The sequence below is a fragment of the Alosa pseudoharengus genome, unplaced genomic scaffold, assembly GCF_046254945.1.
Source record: "Alosa pseudoharengus isolate Yale_2024_CS ecotype anadromous, Long Island Sound unplaced genomic scaffold, YU_APseudo_1.1 YU_APseudo_1.1_scf_18, whole genome shotgun sequence".
Taxonomy (NCBI): Eukaryota; Metazoa; Chordata; class Actinopteri; order Clupeiformes; family Clupeidae; genus Alosa; species Alosa pseudoharengus.
In genome coordinates, this window is record NW_027468650.1 from 27,921,639 (window position 1) to 27,945,057 (window position 23,419).

A 23,419-nucleotide genomic window follows, 5' to 3' on the forward strand; every position below is an offset into this window, starting at 1 on the left:
AACAACAGAACCAACAGGACAGCAGGCGCCAATAGCCTACATGTAGGCCTACTACAAAGCACTACAAAATACAGAAGAAACCGGATAGAGCCAGGGGTCTAGTTCTGGCATGCATGACACCGAGCAGGGCAGACCTCACAGAGACACCCTCCTCAAATGCTCCGGGCACAAGATGATCTCTGAGTTCAACCAGACCAACTCCAGCGAGTGTTAATGCCTTTTCCACTGTGCAGGCTTCTTAAAGGATGTGACAGTGGACACTAAGCATTACGTCTTCCTGCCTTAACTAATTCAGCTCTCAGTATGTGTATTAATTGGGAATTCGCCATGCTGCTATATAAAGACCACAATGAATTAACTGCAAAGTTGTTGGGTGAATTCTGCTCATAGCTGAGGAAATAGCAAGCAATTAGGTAAACATGTCTGTATGCAGTAAAAATATACTGAAGAGGGTGTGGTCAGGAAGGCTGGTGCCCAGTAAAAAATGTTTAAAGAATATTTTGCTAATGCGTTTATTCAACATTTGTCATGAGGTTGCCAGCAGTGTAGACTAATAATTAATCTTGCAGACAAATAGATTGGCAAAAATATCACTGACATTAGGTTATAGTTGGCCTAGACTACACCCCCCATGTATGTGTTGAATATAGTCTATGTCAATCAGCCCAACCTGTATCGTTTATTGAAATCAATCAGCACTGTCCAGCAAAAAAATCACGTGCCATCCAAAAATCAAGAATTAAGGGAGGGCGAGAAGCGAAGGGTTTATGGATTTATTTCCTCCATAATCCGAGTGCGTGTAGTAAATCAGCAGCAGAAACGCCATCTGTCTCTTCCGCGCCGAGCACTCAATTTCGGTCCAGATCGGCGAGAGACATCTGCCTTCTGTTGGTGTGGTGGCTTCGAAGCTACCCTGTCCACCCGGCACGGTATTGGAAAGACCACCTCTCACCGTCTGCGAAAGGGAAAGTCGGAGTCCGGAAATGATAATAGGACGAATCCCCTTTTAAACGGAAAACAATGGACAGCGAGCTTTGAGCAATGCATTTATGATCAATATACTAGGCTATTGTCTTTTTTTATATATCACATAGGCTATTACGAAGAATGCATGACTTCATTATGCCCTGCTGCCTGGGATGGTTACTGTGAGGGGGTCGCTGTGCGTCGAGGGGGGTGATTCCAGCGACAGCCAAAAGGAATTTTTTTGGTCTTGGCAGGTCAAAGAAGGCTATGTCTTACAGTGGTGACACCAGTTTGCGGCTGTGTTTGTATTGTGAAACCTCCACCGATTTTGTGACTTATTTTGGGATTACCCTGCAGCACCCAGGGATATTTTCAGTCTTTAATTGAGGACATTTTGACAGTTGCACAACGTAGAAGGAATATTATACATCCATCATCAAGTCGGTCATTGAATAGCTTGTGAATGGGCTGGAATTTATCGCTGTCCATTATGTAGCTGTAGTAGGCTACTCTTGGACAATAAATTCCACTTTTCGCGAGGACAAGCCTATTTTGCGCAGGTTTGTGAAATACTTTTGAGTTCTGAAACTACTTTACAATTTTCAGAGGCTTCAGTTGGAAACATTTCAGAATTTTACGTCGTCAGTTATTTAGAAATAACTTTTTGAGAAGGACACCAGAACATGCTGTTCAACGTTTTGCCAGATTATACGAACCTACAGAAACCTATTTTATGCTATTATTTTGTTGGTTCAAAAAAATCTAATCGCTCTTTTTATATAGCCTAACCTTAAATTTGACAATTTTCTGTGTAGTCGAGTGAGGTGGAATATACTTTGATGGTTATTAATTTAAATGTAGGCCTACTGTTTAATTATTCGAACACCAAACCCTCGTTTACTGCCAGTGCCTCTCAAATATTGACCAGATTTGACTGATCAGCTGCGCTGAATTCAGCCCAACAGCGAAACTGGATTGTATTGAATGAGAAACGCGTTTTACGCACAAGCTGTGTACGGGAACTTGGTGGTGGTACAGTTTGGCCTTGCTGGCGTTCCGTGGAAATGGGAGACAACATGTCAAAGAGATTAAAACTGGTCACCACATCTGAATCAGAGATGGAGGAGAGGTCTTTTGTGAACCCATTCCCGGACTGGGACCAGGGTGTCTTCTCATCATCAAACTCAGGACAAGACAGTGATGGGAGTGAACCATTTGATGCCAACGGAAAGGTAATTCACAGCCAACTATAAGGCATTTTATCCAGTTTATTATTCCACTGCAAGATGCTATCTATGAAGCTAGCTGGTTTTAGCTATCAATTAACTTGTCTAGTCTTCGAATTGGAGAGAGTTATGAAGTAGAAACTTGTGTCATGGACTACATAACGGTATTTCTTTCTCACGTTGAGTCTCTTCAATTAATTTTGTAAGACGTGGCATCATATCACCAGTCAAATCTTGCCTGACAGATTCTTTGATAAGCAAGTCTTGTTAAAGTTTACGTGCAATGTTTATGTTTTAACTTTGAAGTGTCTCCCTTGCAAGCCCATTTCAGATGTTCTGCATCTAAGCACTTAACACTATAGGAACTTTGGTTATAGTTAGTTAGATGTGGTTTGGTGGTGGGCGTGTCTCAAAGTTGTTAGCTTAGCTTGTCTGTCAGTGCTGGCATCATCCTTAGGCTCATTTGCATTGGCACGTCATGCTGTCTCGACCAACGGGATTTGCTCCCATATTAATTTACTTATTTATTTTGGTGAATTTGATCTACATGTCTGAAAGCATTAATATCAGTTATGTTTACAGGCCCAACCTTTCATGGGCGCTTGCGTGCCTCCTGGAAATGAAGTGACCTCTCAGGATGTGCATCCCATTGCCCTTGGAAAGTAATTGGGTTGCTCTAAATGAGTTTCCCTCTCTGGGGATCTATCCGGGTCTTGTAATGAGGTGTCTATGACTGTGTGTGTCTTGTGAATGGCTAGCATTGTTCAGTATCTTATATCCTCTATCCTCAAGTCATAAGGTAGGCTAATAACTTTACAGGAAGGCCTGAATGAAAAGAAAATGGAATGTTTGTCAAAATTGCAAAACTTTTGAGGTGTTTTTTACACACAGGTTCCTGTGGGATATAGAAACTTAATTTAATGCAGCACATAATCAACTATTGGCCTTTGAAACTGGCCTGTTATGGCCACAAACAGTACTGACAGCAGCATAGATTATGCTGGAACTGGAGTCTCAAATTTGCAATGTCACTAAATGTAATTTACTGTACTGATATAATTAAAAACCGCTAAACATATTAGGTAGTAATACACTGACTGCAATAGACATTGGCCACAGTTCTGCAGAGCAGAGGAAATTACATCGCTAATGACTGTTTCCCAGCAAGCAGCATTTCAATGAATTGCTGGTAATGTTATTAGCCAGGCCCTGGAAAGCTCTGAATAAGATACTGTATGGTTAATAGCATTGTTCTGTTTGCATCCGAAAGTCACAAAGAAGAGATATTGCATCACTAGATGGCATCTGTTAGGATCAGGACTTGAGGAGCCGGTTTTGGGGTGGATGATGATGTAGCCTACTCAAAAGTGCATAACAACAACAGCTGATACAGTAAAGCTGCTTGTCACTGGAACCCCTGCAGGCAGCCATGTCTTTGTGCTGAGCTAACTCCATTCAGAAGCCTGATGGTGGGGCCAGGAAAATGACAGAGGTCAGGTCCACACTTGTTAAAGAGACAGAAGGTTCATGTGAGGTTATTCTTGATGTCGTTGCTGTAGAAAGTGTCTTCCAGAGGCTAAGGATCAAGTGCTAGCATGGTTTAAATCTTGCTGGGTTGCAGTAAAAGCAAAATGGTCCCTTTTTTAACTTGACTCCTAGAATTTGACTTTTGTCAGTGGCGTTCAAATCCACTATGGCTCTTGTTTTTTATTTGTTTTGTTTTTTTAAAGTAGAAAAGAAATGTACTTTTGTAAGGAGATGTACTTTTGCTCTGACTGGTGACTCATAACACCAGCAAAATCAGCTCAGCCTGCCAGGGAATGTCAGCCGCATGCGGTGATGTCATGTTTATTTTTGATTCTGCCCATATGTCAGGTGGATTTGCTCAGTCCTCAGCAGCTCTGGGTAACTCGGGGCCGATGCTACAACTGTGGCCTAGAACAGTGTTTTTCAACCTTTTTTGTGCCACGGCACACTTTTGACACTTAAAATGTCCCACGGCACACTAACATCCTGTGTGAAGAAAAAATAAACATACCATAGCCTAAAATTTCAAATAATACACAGATATGGCCTTATTATGGCTTCTATGCAAGACCTGCTCAATAAAACAAGCGCCCTCTGTTTCATTTGTAGGTGACTATATCTAATTTAATTGTTGTTATGAACTGGATATGTGATGATTCTGTGAATACTGGATATGGGGTCCCCGTTGTACAATGCCTGCATACCACAAATAGTGCAATCATACAATCAATGAGAGCATGTGGTTATACATTCTTTAATGCAACAGTTGCTTTTCTGGACCAGTGAGTGACATTTGGGTAATTTTCTGCGGCACACTTGATCTCTCACGGCACACTAGTGTGCCCCGGCACAGTGGTTGAAAAACACTGGCCTAGAAAAGCAGCACAGAGCATCAGCAGCAGCATCCACCCCAAGGAGATGCTCCACCTCAGTCTCCAGTGTAGGGTGAAGGACAGACGAGACATTATTATACATTTCTAGAGAAAGACAGATAAAGTACAGAACCAGACATGGCCCGCACACTGCCTTAAAAACCCACGTGGCAACGGCCAGACTTAATTAATACGTCTTCATACCATGTGAGCCAGACCGCAATGAGATTATAAAGACCCATACTGATTTTGATATTTGTAGATTTCGAAAACCAATAATCAGGTGAGAGAAACCAGACCAGATTGTAGCCCAATCTGTCCCTGGTCTTTCCTGGTCTGTCCTGCTCTGGCTCTCGTCTAACTCGGCATCAGTCCATAGAAAATGTTTATTAACAAGTTCTCCGCTTTCTTCTTCACACATGTGCAGTCAGCTAAAATCCTCCCACGCTTCGCTGACTCCAACAATAGCCTGTCCTCCTCTGTCTCCACAGTCAATGACTGCTTTTCTGAATACAACCTCATTTATTTCAACACCAGCCGTAGAATCACTGCAGTGTGGCATTGCTAACCTAAAGCTGCTCTTTCTGCGCCCCACCCCCCTAAGCTTCATTGTTATGCTAAAGCTGAGCGTGGTTATCTCCTTGAAGCACTCGTCCCCTTTATGCTGGCTGTCCTGCCTTGAGATGTAGCCTACCGTCTAGCCCGACGTGCAAGCGGGAATGAGAGATGAGACCGAGGGTGGTAGACTACGGGTATTTTCTCTGCTCCGGCACAGGGAAGGCGAAACACTTCAAACACTCCTGCGGGATTTCACATTTAATTCACCTTTAATTATGTGATATGCCATATAGCAGACCCAGAGCGAGAGGGATTGAATTGCTTATACCAAGAGTATGAATGCATGCTCAGTGTTCAGTAATGAAGAGGCAGGATGGATCACCTTTCTCCGCTTTACGTGATTTGACTGATGACTGTGCAGAAACGGTTGCTCGTGCCACATCTGATCTCGATCTAAGTGAGCACGGTGTCAGTCGTCACAGGGGAATTAAAAAAGACTGTTGCCACGCTTGTAAGTGTTAGCCATCCCCACACGTTCAGCAGACCAAATAATGGGCGACACCAGGAGCTAGTGATTCGCTGCTAAGCCTTCAGGTGATCTTTGCAAATGTCTCCTAATCCCTGTCTGTGTGCTCAGAGGCTTTGTGACAAACAGCCTCTTTTTTTTAAATCAGAGCCCATGTTTGGATCAGCTTTGCCACGACTCAGGTGCGCACCAGGCTGGGCACTTCTGTCAGACTGGAAGCTTAAACCGAGGTCATGGTGATGCTGGAGTTTGCCTTGTTAAGGCAGGATTTCAGAGAGAAGTTTCCCGCTTTAATTTGAGTTGGTGCTACGGGGCTGACAAGTTCCCAAGGACGGGGAGAGGAGAAGGGAATGATTAAAAAGCTCAGCCGTGGGCTCTTCCTGTGAGGAGCGTTATTATGGCTTTCAGAAGTGGTGCCCCGTGCACTCTCGGTTGTTAAGGCCTGACTGCTTGTCTCCAGCAACTCCAGTGCTCATTTGTTCACCTCCTTTGTGATTACCATATGGTTTTTTGGCCTGTCTCCACTTTGAAATGCACCCTTTTATATCTCCTATGCTGATAATGAGACCTTCTTACTCGAGAAAGTGTTGTTTTGGGACGTGTGTGTGTGTGTCCTGCTGCAACCTGCGCACACACATGCATGCTCGCTCGCACACACACATACACACACACACACACACACTCATTGTTAGGTGAGTGACCTGGCATCCTCTCCATCTGTAAAATGTGCTTAATCTGGTGCAAACTCTCTTACACACTCTCCCTCCCTTTCTCTGTCTATTGTTTCGAGACAAGTAGGCCTGTGTGTGTGTGTGTGTGTGTACGCAGGTGGCAGCAGGTCTCACACACACACACACACACACACACACACACACACACACACACACTGCAATATTATAATTGTTTGACCTGGTCTTCCAGTCTAATTTATGCTTCACTAGTTCTTGCAATCCATCTCACACACACACACACACACACACACACACACACACACACACACACACACACATTCATTGTTAGGTGAGTGACCTGGCATTCTCTTCATCTGTAAAATGTGCTTAATCAGCTGGTGCAAACTCTCGCACACACCCTCCCTCCCTCTCTCCATCTCTCCCTCCCTCCCTCTCTCCATCTCTCCCTCTTTCCCTCCTCCATGTGTGTTCTCTCATCCTCCCCATCTGTCTATCCCAGCATTGCAGTACCTCATGGGGCTGTAGTGTGGGCTACACCCTGTCCATCAGATACTGTGTGAGAAACATTCAGCGATTGCTCTACCACTGGAGACGTTATTGTATAGTAGTTGCTGTTCTATTGCAGTCATGTTGAATGGAAAACAGAGTGTTTTGCTGTTAATGCAATGGAACCTCGTTTGAAACCTTCTGACCATCTGTTCCAAACTGTTCTACACCTTTTTTTATGTGTTCTTCACATAGAGATAGGCTCTAAAATGTGCTAGTTGCCTTTTACTTTAATACTTTAAAAGCAACAGCAGCGTAGTAACTTGTATTTAACCACCAAAACCTGTGTTTTTAAAATGTCTCATTTGTCTTATTCTCTGGATACATTTAGGTGTTGAGCAGCTCTAGGCCTTTTTAACGCAATGGGTAGATGGTCCAGGATGGTAAATATCTACCAGGCGGACAGGCACTTTGTCTACCCTTGTTCCATCTGTGTAGTCGATTTCAGTGAGGATGGACTGTTTTTGTGAGAATTTAGGGAATGTGGTAGACCGTGAGAGCCTGCCAATCGTTTAGCAAAGCATAGACTGCATCCTGTGATCAGAAGGACATTTCCCCAGCAGACAAGGCCCTGGCAGCTTTAATTAGCTCAAACTGGGACAGATGTACTAGATCGGCTCGCCAGTCACAAGCACATTAATTACCTGTGCTTGTTTGTTTTTGTGTGTGTTTGAGTGAATGTGTTTGAGCGAGTGTTTTTGAGTGAGTTTGTATTTTGGGTGTTTGTGTACGTGTGTCTATGTCTGTGTCTAATGCACAAGACAGAGACTCACAGCGAGAAGCCTAATTCGAAGTGGACTGGACGGAACGGGTGGAGTGTCCTGCTTGTTATTTAAGCGTTTCTGTGTTCCTCACTGTCAGAGCCTCTGGCATACTAATTTCTGTTTTGATCTTCAGCTGCATCATGGGAAAAGCAATATTTATCTCATCCGTCACCAGAGTAAAAATGGCCAACGTGCTTTACAAAAATAACACAGAAAGCTGCTTATAGATTTCCTGACTGACAATGCTGCCTGAACCCAACACCCTCTGAATGAAGATAAGATGTATCAGTGTGTAAAGATGCGCTTGTGCGAAGACTAGTATGGAATGGAGATGAAAGATAGAAGAGAAGAAAGTGAGAAGATTATGGCTGTGGTTGTTCTTACTTTGGGCTAGTCGCAGGTAGGGTTGCAATTAACAGGAATATACGGAAATTAACAGGAATAAATGGGAATTAATGGGAATAAACTGGGAATTTTTAATATGGCAAGTTAGTCTATAACAGGGAACTTAAATGTAGTGGACAAAACCCCATCTTGCAGCATAATATTAGTTAAAACAACCTGATTTAATGCAATTTCAGTCAAATTTCTACCCTACACATACATCAATCCCATGCACACAGCAATCAGCATAGGCTACTCAGGGCTCTACACTAACATTTTTTTTCAGGAGCACTTGTGCGCCCAAGTTAAACAATTTAGGAGCACAGACAAAAATGTGGGCGCACAGTCAGTTCTGTACTTAACTAACACATAATCTAACATTATACTGCAGATAACAGTTAAACATGCCAGTGCACCAATTGTGAATATTAAGAATGACTGACAACATTTAGGCTACAGGAAACAGGATTTTAAAGATCAGTGCCTACTTTATTTTCAGTCTGTTCTATTTTTTGTTAATGTAAAATAATATAATACATTGCCATATTTGCATTTAGCCTGTATATCAAGTATCCAGCCAAATGTAGGCTAATTTATTTATTTGTAAATCCATCTATAGCTAATCCAAACTAGATGTACCGCATAGCGGTACAAAATATGACCGCCGCTCAGTCCTGCACATCCATTCCGCGAAAATAAATCATATTAATGAATTTGTCTCCATCTTCTACTCCATCCCCCACTCTTGAAACTTTTGTGTATGCTTGTTTGGAATGTGTGTTTGCACACATTCCGCACACAAAGTAGCCTACTGGCGCTGCAAAGGTGAATAGATTTGTTTCTGGGCCAAAAAATCTGTAACATTGTTATAAAACCTTTAAAATCTCTAAACAATCACAAGTAGGGCAGTTCATCATAGTCCATCCATTGCAACTGGACTGATGAAAGGTACACCTGTAGGCTACATTGTATTTGGGAAAAGCAGAAGGTAGCAGCATAATGTATTTATTTATTTATTATTAAACTAAAACAATCCCTGTCAGTTCCATGCAGTTTTCAACAGCTATCAAGAAGAGAGGTCATGTCATGGATTTTTGTGAATGTTTCTTCTTCTACATATGCATAGGTTTAGTCATCTAGTTCAAATTATATTCAGCTTTATTGTCAATGCACAAATTAAATACCAGTAGTCTAAAACAAAATGCCGTTTTACCCAGTGGTGCAAATAACTGACATGTCCAAAAGGGCCTTCATGAAATGCGTTGCGAGACTGTTAATACACATTTTAACGGGCAAAGTTGAAGAGCTACTCTCCGTTATTGTTTGTGCAAATAATATGCTGATTCATGTTCCCTTGCATTTTGCAACCATGAGGTCCATGGTTAAGCTCAATCTTTTGACGCAATCTTTTGATTTTCACCCAGCCTAGTCCATGGTTGTTTAATTTTGCGATTGAGATATCCACGCACTGGCGCCCCCCCTGCGACGTGTTCGCCCCCCGGTTTTAGAGCTATTCTAAATGCAAAAATGCATAGACATTGCATGCCAAAACCGTGACTGTTAACAAACTATAAGCTATATAAGGTAGGCCCTATGCTAGGCCTATTACACAACACAAATTGTCACCAGGCTATGCTGGCGACCCAAATAAAATCTCCGTTGGAACCAAAAAGTTAATAGTTTTGCATATCAGTAGTAATACATTTCACGTAGCTGTGAATCACGGAAAGGGCGAATGAAGTGGACACTTCTAAATGGAACCCAACCCACTGTACAGTAACTCAAGGTCTGTGGCTAAAGCAGCCATAATGAAAGCGTTATCATTGTTTGGATACTTCACACACACGTGTTTTTTAATCGCATAGACTACAACTACCAAGCTGGAATCAAAGCACATCGACTCCCCTCTCACACCCTAAACACGCACTTCGAACAAACAAAAAGCGCCTCAGTCTCACGGAATAGCCATAGGCAAAACTGTATCTGACCGGTGTAACGTTGGTATTAAATCATCCATCGCAAAGAATGATTTTTGTAGCACGTGCAACAAATATGTGTAGGTACAGCCCTGCCCTGAATACATCTCAACGTGCGCTCTAAAACATCTGGTTTAAATGGAGATGTAGATCATCACGGGATCATAGACAGGTTATCTTTCAGGTAGCCTAGGCCTATATATTTTCCATTTAAAAACCATCACGTAGCGAACGTGTTGTGGCTAACTCACTTAGCTCCTGTTAGTAGCCTAGGTTATGGTCATAAGCAAATGAGATGACAGTCGAAAGATACAATTAGTGCTGTTATCGATTTGCTTGGTAGCCTATAAACGCATTTATGGTTTTCTACAAATACATCAATAATCAAATTGGCCTCCATCACTCAACCATGCTAACGGTAAAATTATTATGACCGCCGCTAGCGAAGCTAGCGAAGCGGTCATATAGGGATTGTCAAAGTTTTTTTTTTTTTTTTTTTTTTTTTTTTCCCGTCATCTACTTCCTGAAATTTTGGTCAACGATACCCGGGGCACCGAAACACCAGGGCACATGAAATTTGGTGGGTATGTAGCCCCACTAGACTTTTACGGAAAAATTTCGTTTGGTCCCCGGGGGCCACTCCCCCTCCGCGCTGGGCCCCCCGAAACCCAAAAAATGCAGTTTTTCCTCAATAACTACCTGAACCGTGGCACCGAGGATGAAGAAATTTTTATGGTATGTTGGTCTCAAGGGCCCACATCAACTTAGCCCATAATCACTCATTTGTGATTTGCACCCCCCCGGTAAAAAATGAAAATGCAATATCATTCTGCTTTAATCGCCCCTCTCTTCAGTAAAGACGTTCAGAACTGCACCAAATTTTATGTGTATGATTAACCTGACATTCTCTGGGGGTATGCCAAGTTTCGTAGAATTTCATCCATGGGGGGGTCTAAAAAATTAAGTTATGTGTACATTTAGTGACTCTACACTCATTGGCCTGTAGATGGTGGTGCACACATATACACATGCACACACACACACAGGCACCCACATACTATCGGCATTAGAACGGCCGATACATAATTACAAATTCAGTAGGATTAAAAGAAAGCCAAAATAAATATTCATCATCATCATCATGGCTGCATTTCCAGTATTGGCGATAAGTAGTCGTTTGTCCACTAGATGGCGCATCGTTGCAGTGAGACGTAATTTTGTTGGAAGTTAATCTTAAATGGGTTGGAAAGACACTATGCTTCCTACAAGGACAAGACTGTAGGCTACAGTAGTTTACCGCAGAGAACGTCTAAGGGTAGGATGATTTCTGCATGACATGTAATTCCCATTTCCTCTTGAAGCCGAAATAAATCTGAGAATGTTTATCGGACATGCTTGTTTTTTACTGCAGGTAGGCTACGTTAATCCTATCAATAGCAGAACGTAGGTAAAATAATGTTACCGTTAGCATGGTTGACTGATGGAGGCCAATTTGATTATTGATGTATTTGTAGAAAACCATAAATGCGTTTATAAGCTACCAAGCAAATCGATAACAGCACTAATTGTATCTTTCGACTGTCATCTCATTTGCTTATGACCATAACCTAGGCTACTAACAGGAGCTAAGTGAGTTAGCCACAACACGTTCGCTACGTGATGGTTTTTTAATGGAAAATATATAGGCTACCTGAAAGATAACCTGTCTATGATCCCGTGATGATCTACAATCTCCATTTAAACCAGATGTTTTAGAGCGCACGTTGAGATGTATTCAGGGCAGGGCTGTACCTACACATATTTGTTGCACGTGCTACAAAAATCATTCTTTGCGATGAATGATTTAGTACCAACGTTACAAGGGTCAGATACAGTTTTGCCTATGGCTATTCCGTGAGACTGAGGCGCTTTTTGTTTGTTCGAAGTGCGTGTTTAGGGTGTGAGAGGGGAGTCGATGTGCTTTGATTCCAGCTTGGTAGTTGTAGTCTATGCGATTAAAAAACACGTGTGTGTGAAGTATCCAAACAATGATAACGCTTTCATTATGGCTGCTTTAGCCACAGACCTTGAGCTACTGTACAGTGGGTTGGGTTCCGTTTAGAAGTGTCCACTTCATTCGCCCTTTCCGTGATTCACAGCTACGTGAAATGTATTACTACTGATATGCAAAACTATTAACTTTTTCGCCAAGAGGTGGCAGCTTGATACTGTAAGGTGTAAGCCATTGGTTCCAACGGAGATTTTATTTGGGTCGCCAGCATAGCCTAGCGACAATTTGTGTTGTGTAATAGGCCTAGCATAGGGCCTACCTTATATAGCTTATAGTTTGTTAACAGTCACGGTTTTGTCATAACTCCCTCTATGCATTTTTGCATTTAGAATAGCTCTAAAACCGGGGGGCGAACACGTCGCAGGGGGGGCGCCAGTGCGTGGATATCTCAATCGCAAAATTAAACAATATTTCTATCGGGCGCCTACCATGGACTAGGCTGGGTGAAAATCAAAAGATTGCGTCAAAAGATTGAGCTTAACCATTGACCTCATGGTTGCAAAATGCAAGGGAACATGAATCAGCATATTATTTGCACAAACAATAACGGAGAGTAGCTCTTCAACTTTGCCCGTTAAAATGTGTATGAACAGTCTCGCAACGCATTTCATGAAGGCCCTTTGGACATGTCAGTTATTTGCACCACTGGGAAAAACGGCATTTTGTTTTAGACTACTGGTATTTCATTTGTGCATTGACAATAAAGCTGAATATCATTTGAACTAGATGACTAAACTTATGCATATGTAGAAGAAGAAACATTCACAAAAATCCATGACATGACCTCTCTTCTTGATAGCTGTTGAAAACTGCATGGAACTGACAGGGATTGTTTTGTTTAATAATAAATAAATAAATACATTATGCTGCTACCTTCTGCTTTTCCCAAATACAATGTAGCCTACAGGTGTACCTTTCATCAGTCCAGTTGCAATGGATGGACTGTGATGAACTGCCCTACTTGTGATTGTTTAGAGATTTTAAAGGTTTTATAACAATGTTACAGATTTTTTGGCCCAGAAACAAATCTATTCACCTTTGCAGCGCCAGTAGGCTACTTTGTGTGCGGAATGTGTGCAAACACACATTTCAAACAAGCATACACAAAAGTTTCAAGAGTGGGGAATGGAGTAGAAGATGGAGACAAATTCATTAATATGATTTATTTTCGCAGAATGGATGTGCAGGACTGAGCGGCGGTCATATTTTGTACCGCTACGCGGTACATCTAGTTTTACCTACGTTCTGCTATTGATAGGATTAACGTAGCCTACCTGCAGTAAAAAACAAGCATGTCCGATAAACATTCTCAGATTTATTTCGGCTTCAAGAGGAAATGGGAATTACATTTCATGCAGAAATCATCCTACCCTTAGACGTTCTCTGCGGTAAACTACTGTAGCCTACAGTCTTGTCCTTGTAGGAAGCATAGTGTCTTTCTAACCCACTTTAGATTAACTTCCAACAAAATTACGTCTCACTGCAACGATGCGCCATCTAGTGGACAAACGACTACTTATCGCCAATACTGGAAATGCAGCCATGATGATGATGATGAATATTTATTTTGGCTTTCTTTTAATCCTACTGAATTTGTAATTATGTATCAGCCGTTCTAATACCGATAGTATGTGGGTGCCTGTGTGTGTGTGTGCATGTGTATATGTGTGCACCACCATCTACAGGCCAATGAGTGTAGAGTCACTAAATGTACACATAACTTAATTTTTTAGACCCCCCCATGGATGAAATTCTACGAAACTTGGCATACCCCCAGAGAATGTCAGGTTAATCATACACATAAACTTTGGTGCAGTTCTGAACGTCTTTACTGAAGAGAGGGGCGATTAAAGCAGAATGATATTGCATTTTCATTTTTTACCGGGGGGGTGCAAATCACAAATGAGTGATTATGGGCTAAGTTGATGTGGGCCCTTGAGACCAACATACCATAAAAATTTCTTCATCCTCGGTGCCACGGTTCAGGTAGTTATTTAGGAAAAACTGCATTTTTTGGGTTTCGGGGGGCCCAGCGCGGAGGGGGAGTGGCCCCCGGGGACCAAACGAAATTTTTCCGTAAAAGTCTAGTGGGGCTACATACCCACCAAATTTCATGTGCCCCGGTGTTTCGGTGCCCCGGGTATCGTTGACCAAAATTTCAGGAAGTAGATGACGGGAAAAAAAAAAAAAAAAAAAAAAAAAAAAAAACTTTGACAATCCCTATATGACCGCTTCGCTAGCTTCGCTAGCGGCGGTCATAATAAGCCCATGGTGACCTATCTGACTGCATACTGCCTAATAGGCTACTACTACCAGAGAATGTCTAATAAGGAGAGAACCTTCACTCTCGGAACTCTTCCGGTGTGGTACTGCATCTAGGGGCGCTCACGGGCGAGTCCAGAATGAATGGAGGTCTATGGAGCTGTACCCCTCAAAATCCACTTTTCTCAGGATATAATTTTTTTTCAAGTAATTTGAATATTGTATTCGAAAGGGGAGGCAAAGTCAATACACTTGGTTGAGTATTATATTTTTTAAAGTCACTTAATTGTTCTAAAAGGCCTTTCAAACGTGCCAATGACGTCATTCATTAGCATGATCATAGCATAGCATAGCATCAATGCTAGCGTGTTATGGGCAATAATGACCCAACCTGTAAGAAAACGAAAGGACATGACTCCCGGATTATTTCACTTTTGATTGAAAATCCATATCCATTTTGCGAAAAATAAAATAAAATCTGAGGGTTTCAGTTGTTAAATAGGTGAAAACAACAAATGTAGCCATGTAGCTCCATAGGACCCCATGTATTTTGGACTCGCCCGCGATCGCCATCTAGGTGAACTCTGGTGAACTGCAGCCAAATTCGGTTTGTATGGGATTAATAGAGAGTGGGGAGGCTCTCCTTAGAAGGGCTCTGCTACTACTAAAACAGTCCATTTTCTCTTCCACAAAACCCAACATAGGCTAATCAAGGATATATGTTTTATACTTAGTTTTCATTTGAAATATCTGCATTAATGGGGGCAGTAGGCAAACTTTAGGCCTACTTTCGTTTTGCACTAGCTTGTATTCGGTGTAAACAAACATGCATGCGTGGAAGCCTGGAGTTGTCAGTAGCGTTCTACCTTTGAATAAAATGGGAGTATTACGGGAAGGTACTTTTGTGCCGGTTCGCTACAGCTATATTTTGCATATTGCAGCCAATACGTCAACTGGGCTAAATGGCATGTTAGGTTACCTTTCCTTCTCTCGCTGCATTCTCAGAATCTCATCCTGTTCCTCCTATATCCAATGAATTCGGTGAATAGAAGAACTGATTTCTTCAATCTTTGCATCTTGGCTGGCTAGTCTAACTTTCCGCTTTTTCTGTGCGCTGTTGGATTTGATAGAAGCGACTACTAGCGAGTCACAACGCGAAACTGCTAACGATGGGAGGTGTAGTTTTTATGCTGCATTCGCGACGTGATTCTATGGTTTGCACCAGTAATGTTTCTAGATGTTGCGGTGTATTTTGTAGACAAACATTGACATGGTTAGAAGTCATTCGCACCAGTGCGCCTAAATATTTTTTTGCACTCGCAAGGCATCATTTTTACTCGCATGTGCGAGTGAAATGGGCGCACTGTAGAGCCCTGCTACTAGACATAAAGGTCCTCATTCAAATGGGTCTATGTCATTTTGCATAAACTGTAATGGGACGATTAATCTGTCTGATTAAGCTTGACAATTTATATATAATTTACATAATCTATAAGGTTTGGTTGGGGTGGTATGTTGTGTCATCATATTTTTATTTGTTTTACCATTTTCTGGGAACAAACTGACTGTCAGTCAATGTTTCAACCAATTGGATTTTGTTGTTGAGTGGCGTGGTGTATCTTGGGCAGTCAGTGGTTTCAGTGTTGCTAGTTTAGCACACTAGTAAACCATAGGCAGAGATTGGGATTCCCGCTAGCATGTTAGCTATCTTTGTATGCTAAGCGAAAATACTAACAAACAAATCATATTGCTTATTACGAAACAAAATGTTAATGTCTGTATATGAAACCATGGGAGTTACCAAAAATTCCCAGTTAATTCCCGTAAATTCCCATTAATTCCCATTATTTCCTTTAATTCCATGAAAGTTTCCAATTTGGAATATTTCCAAAATTCCCTAGCTTAACTTCCCATGGAAAGTTTCCGGAAATTTACCGGAAATTTTCCGCCCCTTTGCAACCCTAGTCGCAGGTAAATAGTTGGGTCATCTATAGCAGTTCCGTGACCGTGGAGAGCGAAGGTTCGTTTCTCACTAGATTTGTCACCTATAAAGGTTAAAGAAAAAAATTAGCCGGGGTGCCCCTCACAAAAATATGGGGAAATTTTGTGAGAGCCCTATATCCAAAATGGCTGCCGTAAGCCAATGCTGGAAATTAACTTTTTAATGGTTTTGTCCACAGTGCTGCATAACCCATGGTTTCTGAGACTATTTGGGTCAAGAAATTCATAAATGATGTAGATTTATTTTTTTGCCCTATTTCTGACCTTCAAATTCAAGATGGCAGCCAATTTTTGGCTCTTTAAATGTCAATGTTTCAAAATCGTCATAGAGTTGTAATATTAGGCTCAAATAGAAGCTCTGCTCAAACTGAGTTCAGTTATGGGCAGCAAAATTACAACACATAGGTCATCAGATGTCTGTCATTTTTTCTTATTTATTTATTATGATTTATTTATTGAATTAACTAAAAACACTCTCCATCTGAATCTGTTGAATCTCCACACTGACTCCTCTCATCATCACTGCTACTCTCATCTGAGCTTTTATGAGGTGTGAGCTGCTGGGGCAAGGGGGTGTGACACACTGTTCGACACTTTCCGTTCACTAGATCCCAGCCGTGACCAATGGGAGGAGGATGCTCTTGTAGGTTGTAATGGAGCTGGAAATATGTAAGGTAGTTTGTCCTTTCCATGTGAAGATTCAAAGAGTCATCATCAGATGGGACATGGATTGTACACTTATTCAGCAGGCCAGGCCAGAGTTTCCAAATGGCACAAACTGAAGAATAGGATTACAATCCGTCTCCCACCTGATGATGACTCTGAGTCACACCTCATGGGAATTGGGACCTCATGGGACTGCTCAGATGAGAGTAGCAGTGATGATAAGAGGAGTCTCTCAGAGAGTGAGAGATTCCTGACAGGTAGCCGTCCAACCACATGCTCATTGGACCCTACCTATGAGCCTACTTCAGTCCATCAGCCCGACTATCACACCAGCTATCACACGTGATCAATGCTTCGCTAACCTCTGGCACGTTTCCAACAGCATTCAAACGGCCCGGGTAACACCGTTACTTAAGAAAACTTCTCTCAACCCTGCTCAAGTTGAGAACTCCTACTCCTACTTTACTCCTACCTTTCCTATCCAAAGGTATCGAACGAGTAGTCTCCAAACAGGTCTCTGAATTCCTCTCACAGAACAACCTTCTGGATCTAAATCAATCTGGGTTCAAGAGGGGCCCTTTTCTCTTTGCTATCTACACCACCTCTTTGGGACAGATTATCCGTTCGCATGGCTTCCCATACCACTGCTATGCAGACCACACACAGCTCTATCTGTCCTTTCCACCTGATGACCCCTTGGTCTCGGCATGGATCTTGGATTGCCTCTCAGACATATCTACATGGATGAAGGCAAACCACCTCCAGCTAAACCTCTCAAAGACTGAACTGCTGGTCCTCCCAGCTAAACCATGGCATCAACATCAAAATTGAATCCCTGTCTGTTACACCTACCAGGGCTGCAAGAAATTTAGGAGTCGTTCTCGACAACCAACTAGCCGTTTCACACTCTACAACATACAGAAAATCAAGACTTACTTGACTCAAGATGCTACCCAACTCCTGGTACAGACAATAGTCATCTCACGACTCGACTACTGTAACACCCTCCTGACAGGGCTCCCAGCCTGCACAGTGAAACCCCTTCAGATGATCCAGAATGCGGTGGCGCATCTGGTCTACAAACAACCCAAAAGGGCACATGTTACCCTGCTGCTCATCCAGCTACACTGGCTACCTATGGCCGCCCACATCAAATTCGTCTCTAACGCTTGCCTACAAAGTAGTCTCCGGTTCTGCTTCCACCTACTTGAATACCCTCATATACAGTAGGCATACCTCCTGACCGCTGCGCTCCTCAGACTTATGACGTCTAGCTCTGCCACCGGTACGCTCAGGTCAATCCATTTTCATTTGTTGTTCCTTGTTGGTGGAACGCACTACCAGTTCCTACTAGAGCAGGGAAATCCCTCTCCATCTTTAAAAAACTCCTGAAGACCCAGCTCTTCAGAGAATATCTCTCCTCGTAGCACTACTTACAACTAGCTAATTCTAGCACTTACCACTGGACTAGAACTGACACTTGATTGTATAAAAACAGCACTCACTGATGCACTTTTTCTTATTGTGCTCTACCTTTTTACATTCTTTTAAATTGTTCTAGTATTGTTGAGATAATTGTTCTAAAGCTTTAAACTGTTTACCATGTTGTAAGGCGCTTTGGCTAAAAAAGCGTCTGCCAAATGTAATGTAATGTAATGTAATGAGTCAGTGTGGAGATTCAACAGATTCAGATGGAGAGTCTTTTTAGTTAATTCAAATAAATAATTAGTTTGAGCAGAGCTTCCATTTGAGCCTAATATTACAGCTCTATGACGATTTTGAAAAATTGACATTAAAAGAGCCAAAAATTGGCAGCCATCTTGAATGTGAAGGTCAGAAATAGGTCAAATCAATAAATCTACATCATTTTTGAATTTTTTGACCCAAATAGTCTCAGAAACCATGTGTAATGCAGCACTATGGGCAAAACCATTAAAAAGTTAATTTCCAGCTTGGCTGACGGCAGCCATTTTGGATATAGGGCTCTCACAAAATTTCCCCACATTTTTGTGAGGGGCACCCCAGCTAATTTTTTTCTTTAACCTTTATAGGTGACAAATCTAGTGAGAAACGAACCTTCGCTCTCCACGGTCACGGAACTGCTATAGATGACCCAACTAAAAACCTGCTGCCCCATTCACATACATGGCGACCACTGATGACACGAAACTGTGTGATGAGGTTAAAATAATTTTAAAGGTCATTTTGAGAATTTTGAGTAATTCACGGTGTACATGAACAGGGCAACGTTTCTTGGAAAAGATGACTCTTCAAGTGAATGGAAGAGTTTCTCCAAACCAGTTAGAGTTGGACAGGCTATTCTAACACTAGATGGGTTTCCATCTGACTTTTTGACATTAGAGTTTGAGATTAGAGTCATGTTCATAAAAAATCGGTTAAAGGAAATGCTGTGAAAGAGTCTGAGCATATTTCCTGTGTAAGCTCTGTGTAATGCTATTTAAAAATGGGTCATTCTCCTAATCAAGAGAGGAGTTGTGAACAGCTCTGAGATCAAAAAGTAACATTGTCACGTCAACTTTTATGGAAAAAATCTGACAAAATCAACCTTGGATGCGTAATGCCCTATATGAAGATTGGTAGATGGGTGCTGACCAAAGATTCTAGAGCGGAGCGCTCTACTGTAGAATCTTTGGTGCTGACCTAATGGCTACTCTGCTGCTAATGTCAATCACAGCTGCTGGACCAGACTCCCGTACATTCAGGGCCTATTCCATGTAGCCAGCAGCAAGCTAGCTCTAACTGCTAGTACAACGTGGAGACTGTAGTCGGAGTGTTTCACCTTCCTTGTTTCGCTTCTCTCACACACACACACACACACACACCATAGTCCACTGTGGTGGACTACTTACTTTCTTTTCTCTTGTCTCTCATTCCTCTCCATTCTCCCAGTCCCCATCACAGTCTTACTACACACACACACACACACACACACACACACACTACACACACAGTGAGTGGTTAGTGATGAGGCTGAAACGTACCCTCATCAAGATTCTGCTCACAGCCTCACGGATGTGCTAGTGCAGTACATCAGACACCTCTGGTTCATCTACCACTCTTTGACTCTGTGTGTACGTGATTCATCTACCACTCTTTGACTCTGTGTGTACGTGATTCATCTACCACTCTTTGACTCGGTGTGTACGTGGTTCATCTACCACTCTTTGACTCGGTGTGTACGTGGTTCATCTACCACTCTTTGACTCGGTGTGTACCTGTGAGGGTGTGTGAGATATTAGTATGAATATTAGTATAATATTATTATGGAAACTGCATAAAAGAATTAGCATCAGTATGTGTATTAGGCCATATAAATAAAGAAAATGACTGTGTATGTGTATGAGTGCTAGACAGAGAAAAATGTAGTAGTGTGATATTTATTCCATTGTGGGCAGAAAAGCCTTGGAATTTATCAGTAATCAGATGGTAATCTGGTGTTCCAGTGCTGGTATTAAGGCAGGTTTATCCTGAGATGTAAAAGCTGTCCTGTGGGCGCATCCCTGTGCGGAATGCAACAGCCTCCGTTTCCCCTTCTCTCCTTTCATTTCCTCTCCTCTCCTCTCCTTTTCTTTACTCTCTTTTCCTTTCCTTTTGCCTGCTAATCTTCTCTTTCTATAAGGTACTTCATCCCTTGCTTCTTATCCCATCTTTTCTCATCCTTTAACCACTTTTCTCATCCTTTTTTCCTCTCCTCTCTTCTATCCTCTGTTCTCTCTTTTCTCTTCTCTTCTCCTTTATCTTTCTCTCTTCTCTCCTTTCTTCTGGTCCCATACTGATTCTCTCTTCTTTTCCACTACACCACTCCTTCTCCTCTCCTCCACTCATCCTCTGTCCTCCACCCCGTTCCTCTCTTCTCCTTTCCTCCCTCTCTTCTCATCTCTTCCTGATTATCTCTGTTGTCCTCTGCTATCTCTTCTCCTCTCATCTTCTCATCCCTTCTTCCTCTCCCCTCTCTCTCCCCTCTCTCCTCTCTTTGATGAACCCTCTTTCTGTGTATAACATCCTAAATGTCTTACCTCTTCTCCAACTCCACCTGTCCTCTACCCTCCACCCCTTTTTCCACTCTTCTCCTCTCCCACCTCCTCTCTTCTGACCTCTCCTCACTCCTCTTTTTTGTCTCATCCCTTCTCTGCTCTGCTTTGCATCCCCTCTTCACTCTTCTCTCCGTTCATCCCCTCTTGCTGTTGGGGGTGTGTAAAGGTGGGCAGGAGGGTCTAATATGGGGCTCCAATAGGATGTATTGGACTATTGTCATGTATGGCAGTGATGCCATGGTGTGAAGCTTGAATCAATAAATAGACAGTAAACCTCTCCTCTCCTCTCCTCTCCTCTCCTCTCCTCTCCTCTCTCAGATTAGAGAGGCTTTCGAGAAGAAACTGCAGAACAAGATCAAAGACCTGCTGGTGCAGATGGACGAAGGGCTCAAAACAGCCGACCCCAATGACTACTCCACATACACTGGCTGGACAGGTACTCACACACACTTTCTCTCTCACACACACAATCTCTCTCTTACACACACACACACACACACACACACACACTGATCCCCATGACTACACTGGCAGGACAGGTAAACACACATACACAGCAGGCCCCCCATGACTACTCACACATGAATGCATGCTATTTCAACTTTGCTCTGTCTTGCATACTGATACGCAGTCTACCGAAAACGGGCGTCTGGGGTACAGTGCGTTAGAACTCCGGTGCAGTTTGAATGCTATCTGTTCCAAAACCAGGAAATAAACTGCTGTTTTTGCGACGTTGCCAAGCGATATTGGTAAAAAGAAGCTAGTTTTTATGACATAAACGGACCCAGGTTCGCAAACAAAAATGTAATGTGAACAGACTCCAGCTGGGTCAGGGCTAGGGGGGAGTAATCGCACTCGGGTATGGTCCAGTTAAACGAACCCAGTGTGAATGCGCCCTTAAGGAGTATTGAGTCAATGGCGTTTGCATCTCTTCACGTGTCCCTAACCGCTGTGGACAGGGATGCAGGGGAAGCGTGAGGGGAAGGGTTCCATGGAAACGGTGAGACTGAGACTGTACCAGTATATTTTCATACAATATACCGCCCAGTTCTATAGATAAAGACACACAAACACACAGACACACACACACACACACACACATACACACACAGGTTGCTTTGTTTTTCCCAGATGCTAACATAATGAATAATTCAGAGAAAGACAGATACATCAGTGTTCCTGAGCTCCAGGGTGGCATCTTTACATATATTTACAAATATTAATAAACAAGATATCACAGAGTCGTTATGACTCGTCTCAAGCAGCTGGCCTCAATGGAAGAACAATGTGTTACCATGTGTCACCATGCACAAAACACGGTTACCGTGTGTGTGTGTGTGTGTGTGTGTGTGTGTGTGTGTGTTTTGAAGTGTGTGTGTGTGTGTGTGTGTGTGTGTGTGTGTGTGTGTGTGTGTTTTGAAGTGGTGTGTGTGTGTGTGTGTGTGTGTGTGTGTGTGTGTGTGTGTGTGTGTGTGTGTGTGTGTGTGTGTGTGTGTGTGTGTGTGTGTGTGTGTGTGTGTGTGTCTGTCTCTGTCTGTCTCTTTGTCTGTCTGTGAAAACTGATTAGTTTGTTTATTTTTTGTAATATTGTATGCAGTGTTTTATAGTATCCATGTTATCTGAGATTTTTAATTTGTCTTTTATTGACACACATTTTATCTGTTGTTTGTCTGTATGCATGTATTCGTCTTTCTATCAATTCTATCTATAAATATTTTATAATTGTGTTCATCTTTAGATCTTTATCTTTATGTCTGTAGGCATAGCACTACTCTGAGAGAGAGAGAGAGAGAGAGAGAGAGAGAGAGAGAGAGAGAGAGAGAGAGAGAGAGAGAGAGAGAGAGAGAGAGAGAGAGAGAGAGAGAGAGAGAGAGAGAGAGAGAGAGAGAGAAATATAGGTGTGTTTGTTTTTTGCAGGCATAGCTCTGCTGTATCTGCAATTGCACCGGGTGACCAGGGAGGCCTCCCACCTGCAGAGGGCGCTGGACTATGTGAAGCGCACCCTGAGGAGCTTGAGCGGCCGGCGGGTCACCTTCCTCTGTGGAGACGCTGGACCTCTGGCCGTTGGCGCAGTCACACACCACCGCCTCAAGAACCAGGCAGAGACACAGGATTGTATCAGCAAGTATGTACACACACACACACACACACACACACACACACACACACACACACACACACACACACACACACACACATACACATACACATACACTCACACACCACCACCTCAAGAAACAGGCATACAGGAGTGTATGTACACACAAACATACACACATGACCAATCCACAGGCTGAAATAAGTAACACACTTCACATTCACACACCTTTGACTCAAGAACCAGGCTG

At 42.6% G+C, this 23,419-nt stretch overlaps 1 protein-coding gene across 1 annotated transcript in view; it reads left to right on the forward strand.

Moving 5' to 3' along the window:
- Positions 1–806: 806 nt before the first annotated feature.
- The window catches only part of lancl2 (LanC lantibiotic synthetase component C-like 2 (bacterial)), a 47,755-nt gene continuing 25,142 nt past the window's right edge, over positions 807–23,419 (forward strand). Inside the window, exons 1-3 of the mRNA XM_076291346.1 lie at positions 807–2,198; positions 21,390–21,507; positions 22,989–23,196. Of these exons, the coding sequence (XP_076147461.1) occupies positions 2,031–2,198; positions 21,390–21,507; positions 22,989–23,196 (494 nt within the window). The 5' untranslated portion in view covers positions 807–2,030. The remainder of the gene's footprint in view (positions 2,199–21,389; positions 21,508–22,988; positions 23,197–23,419) is intronic.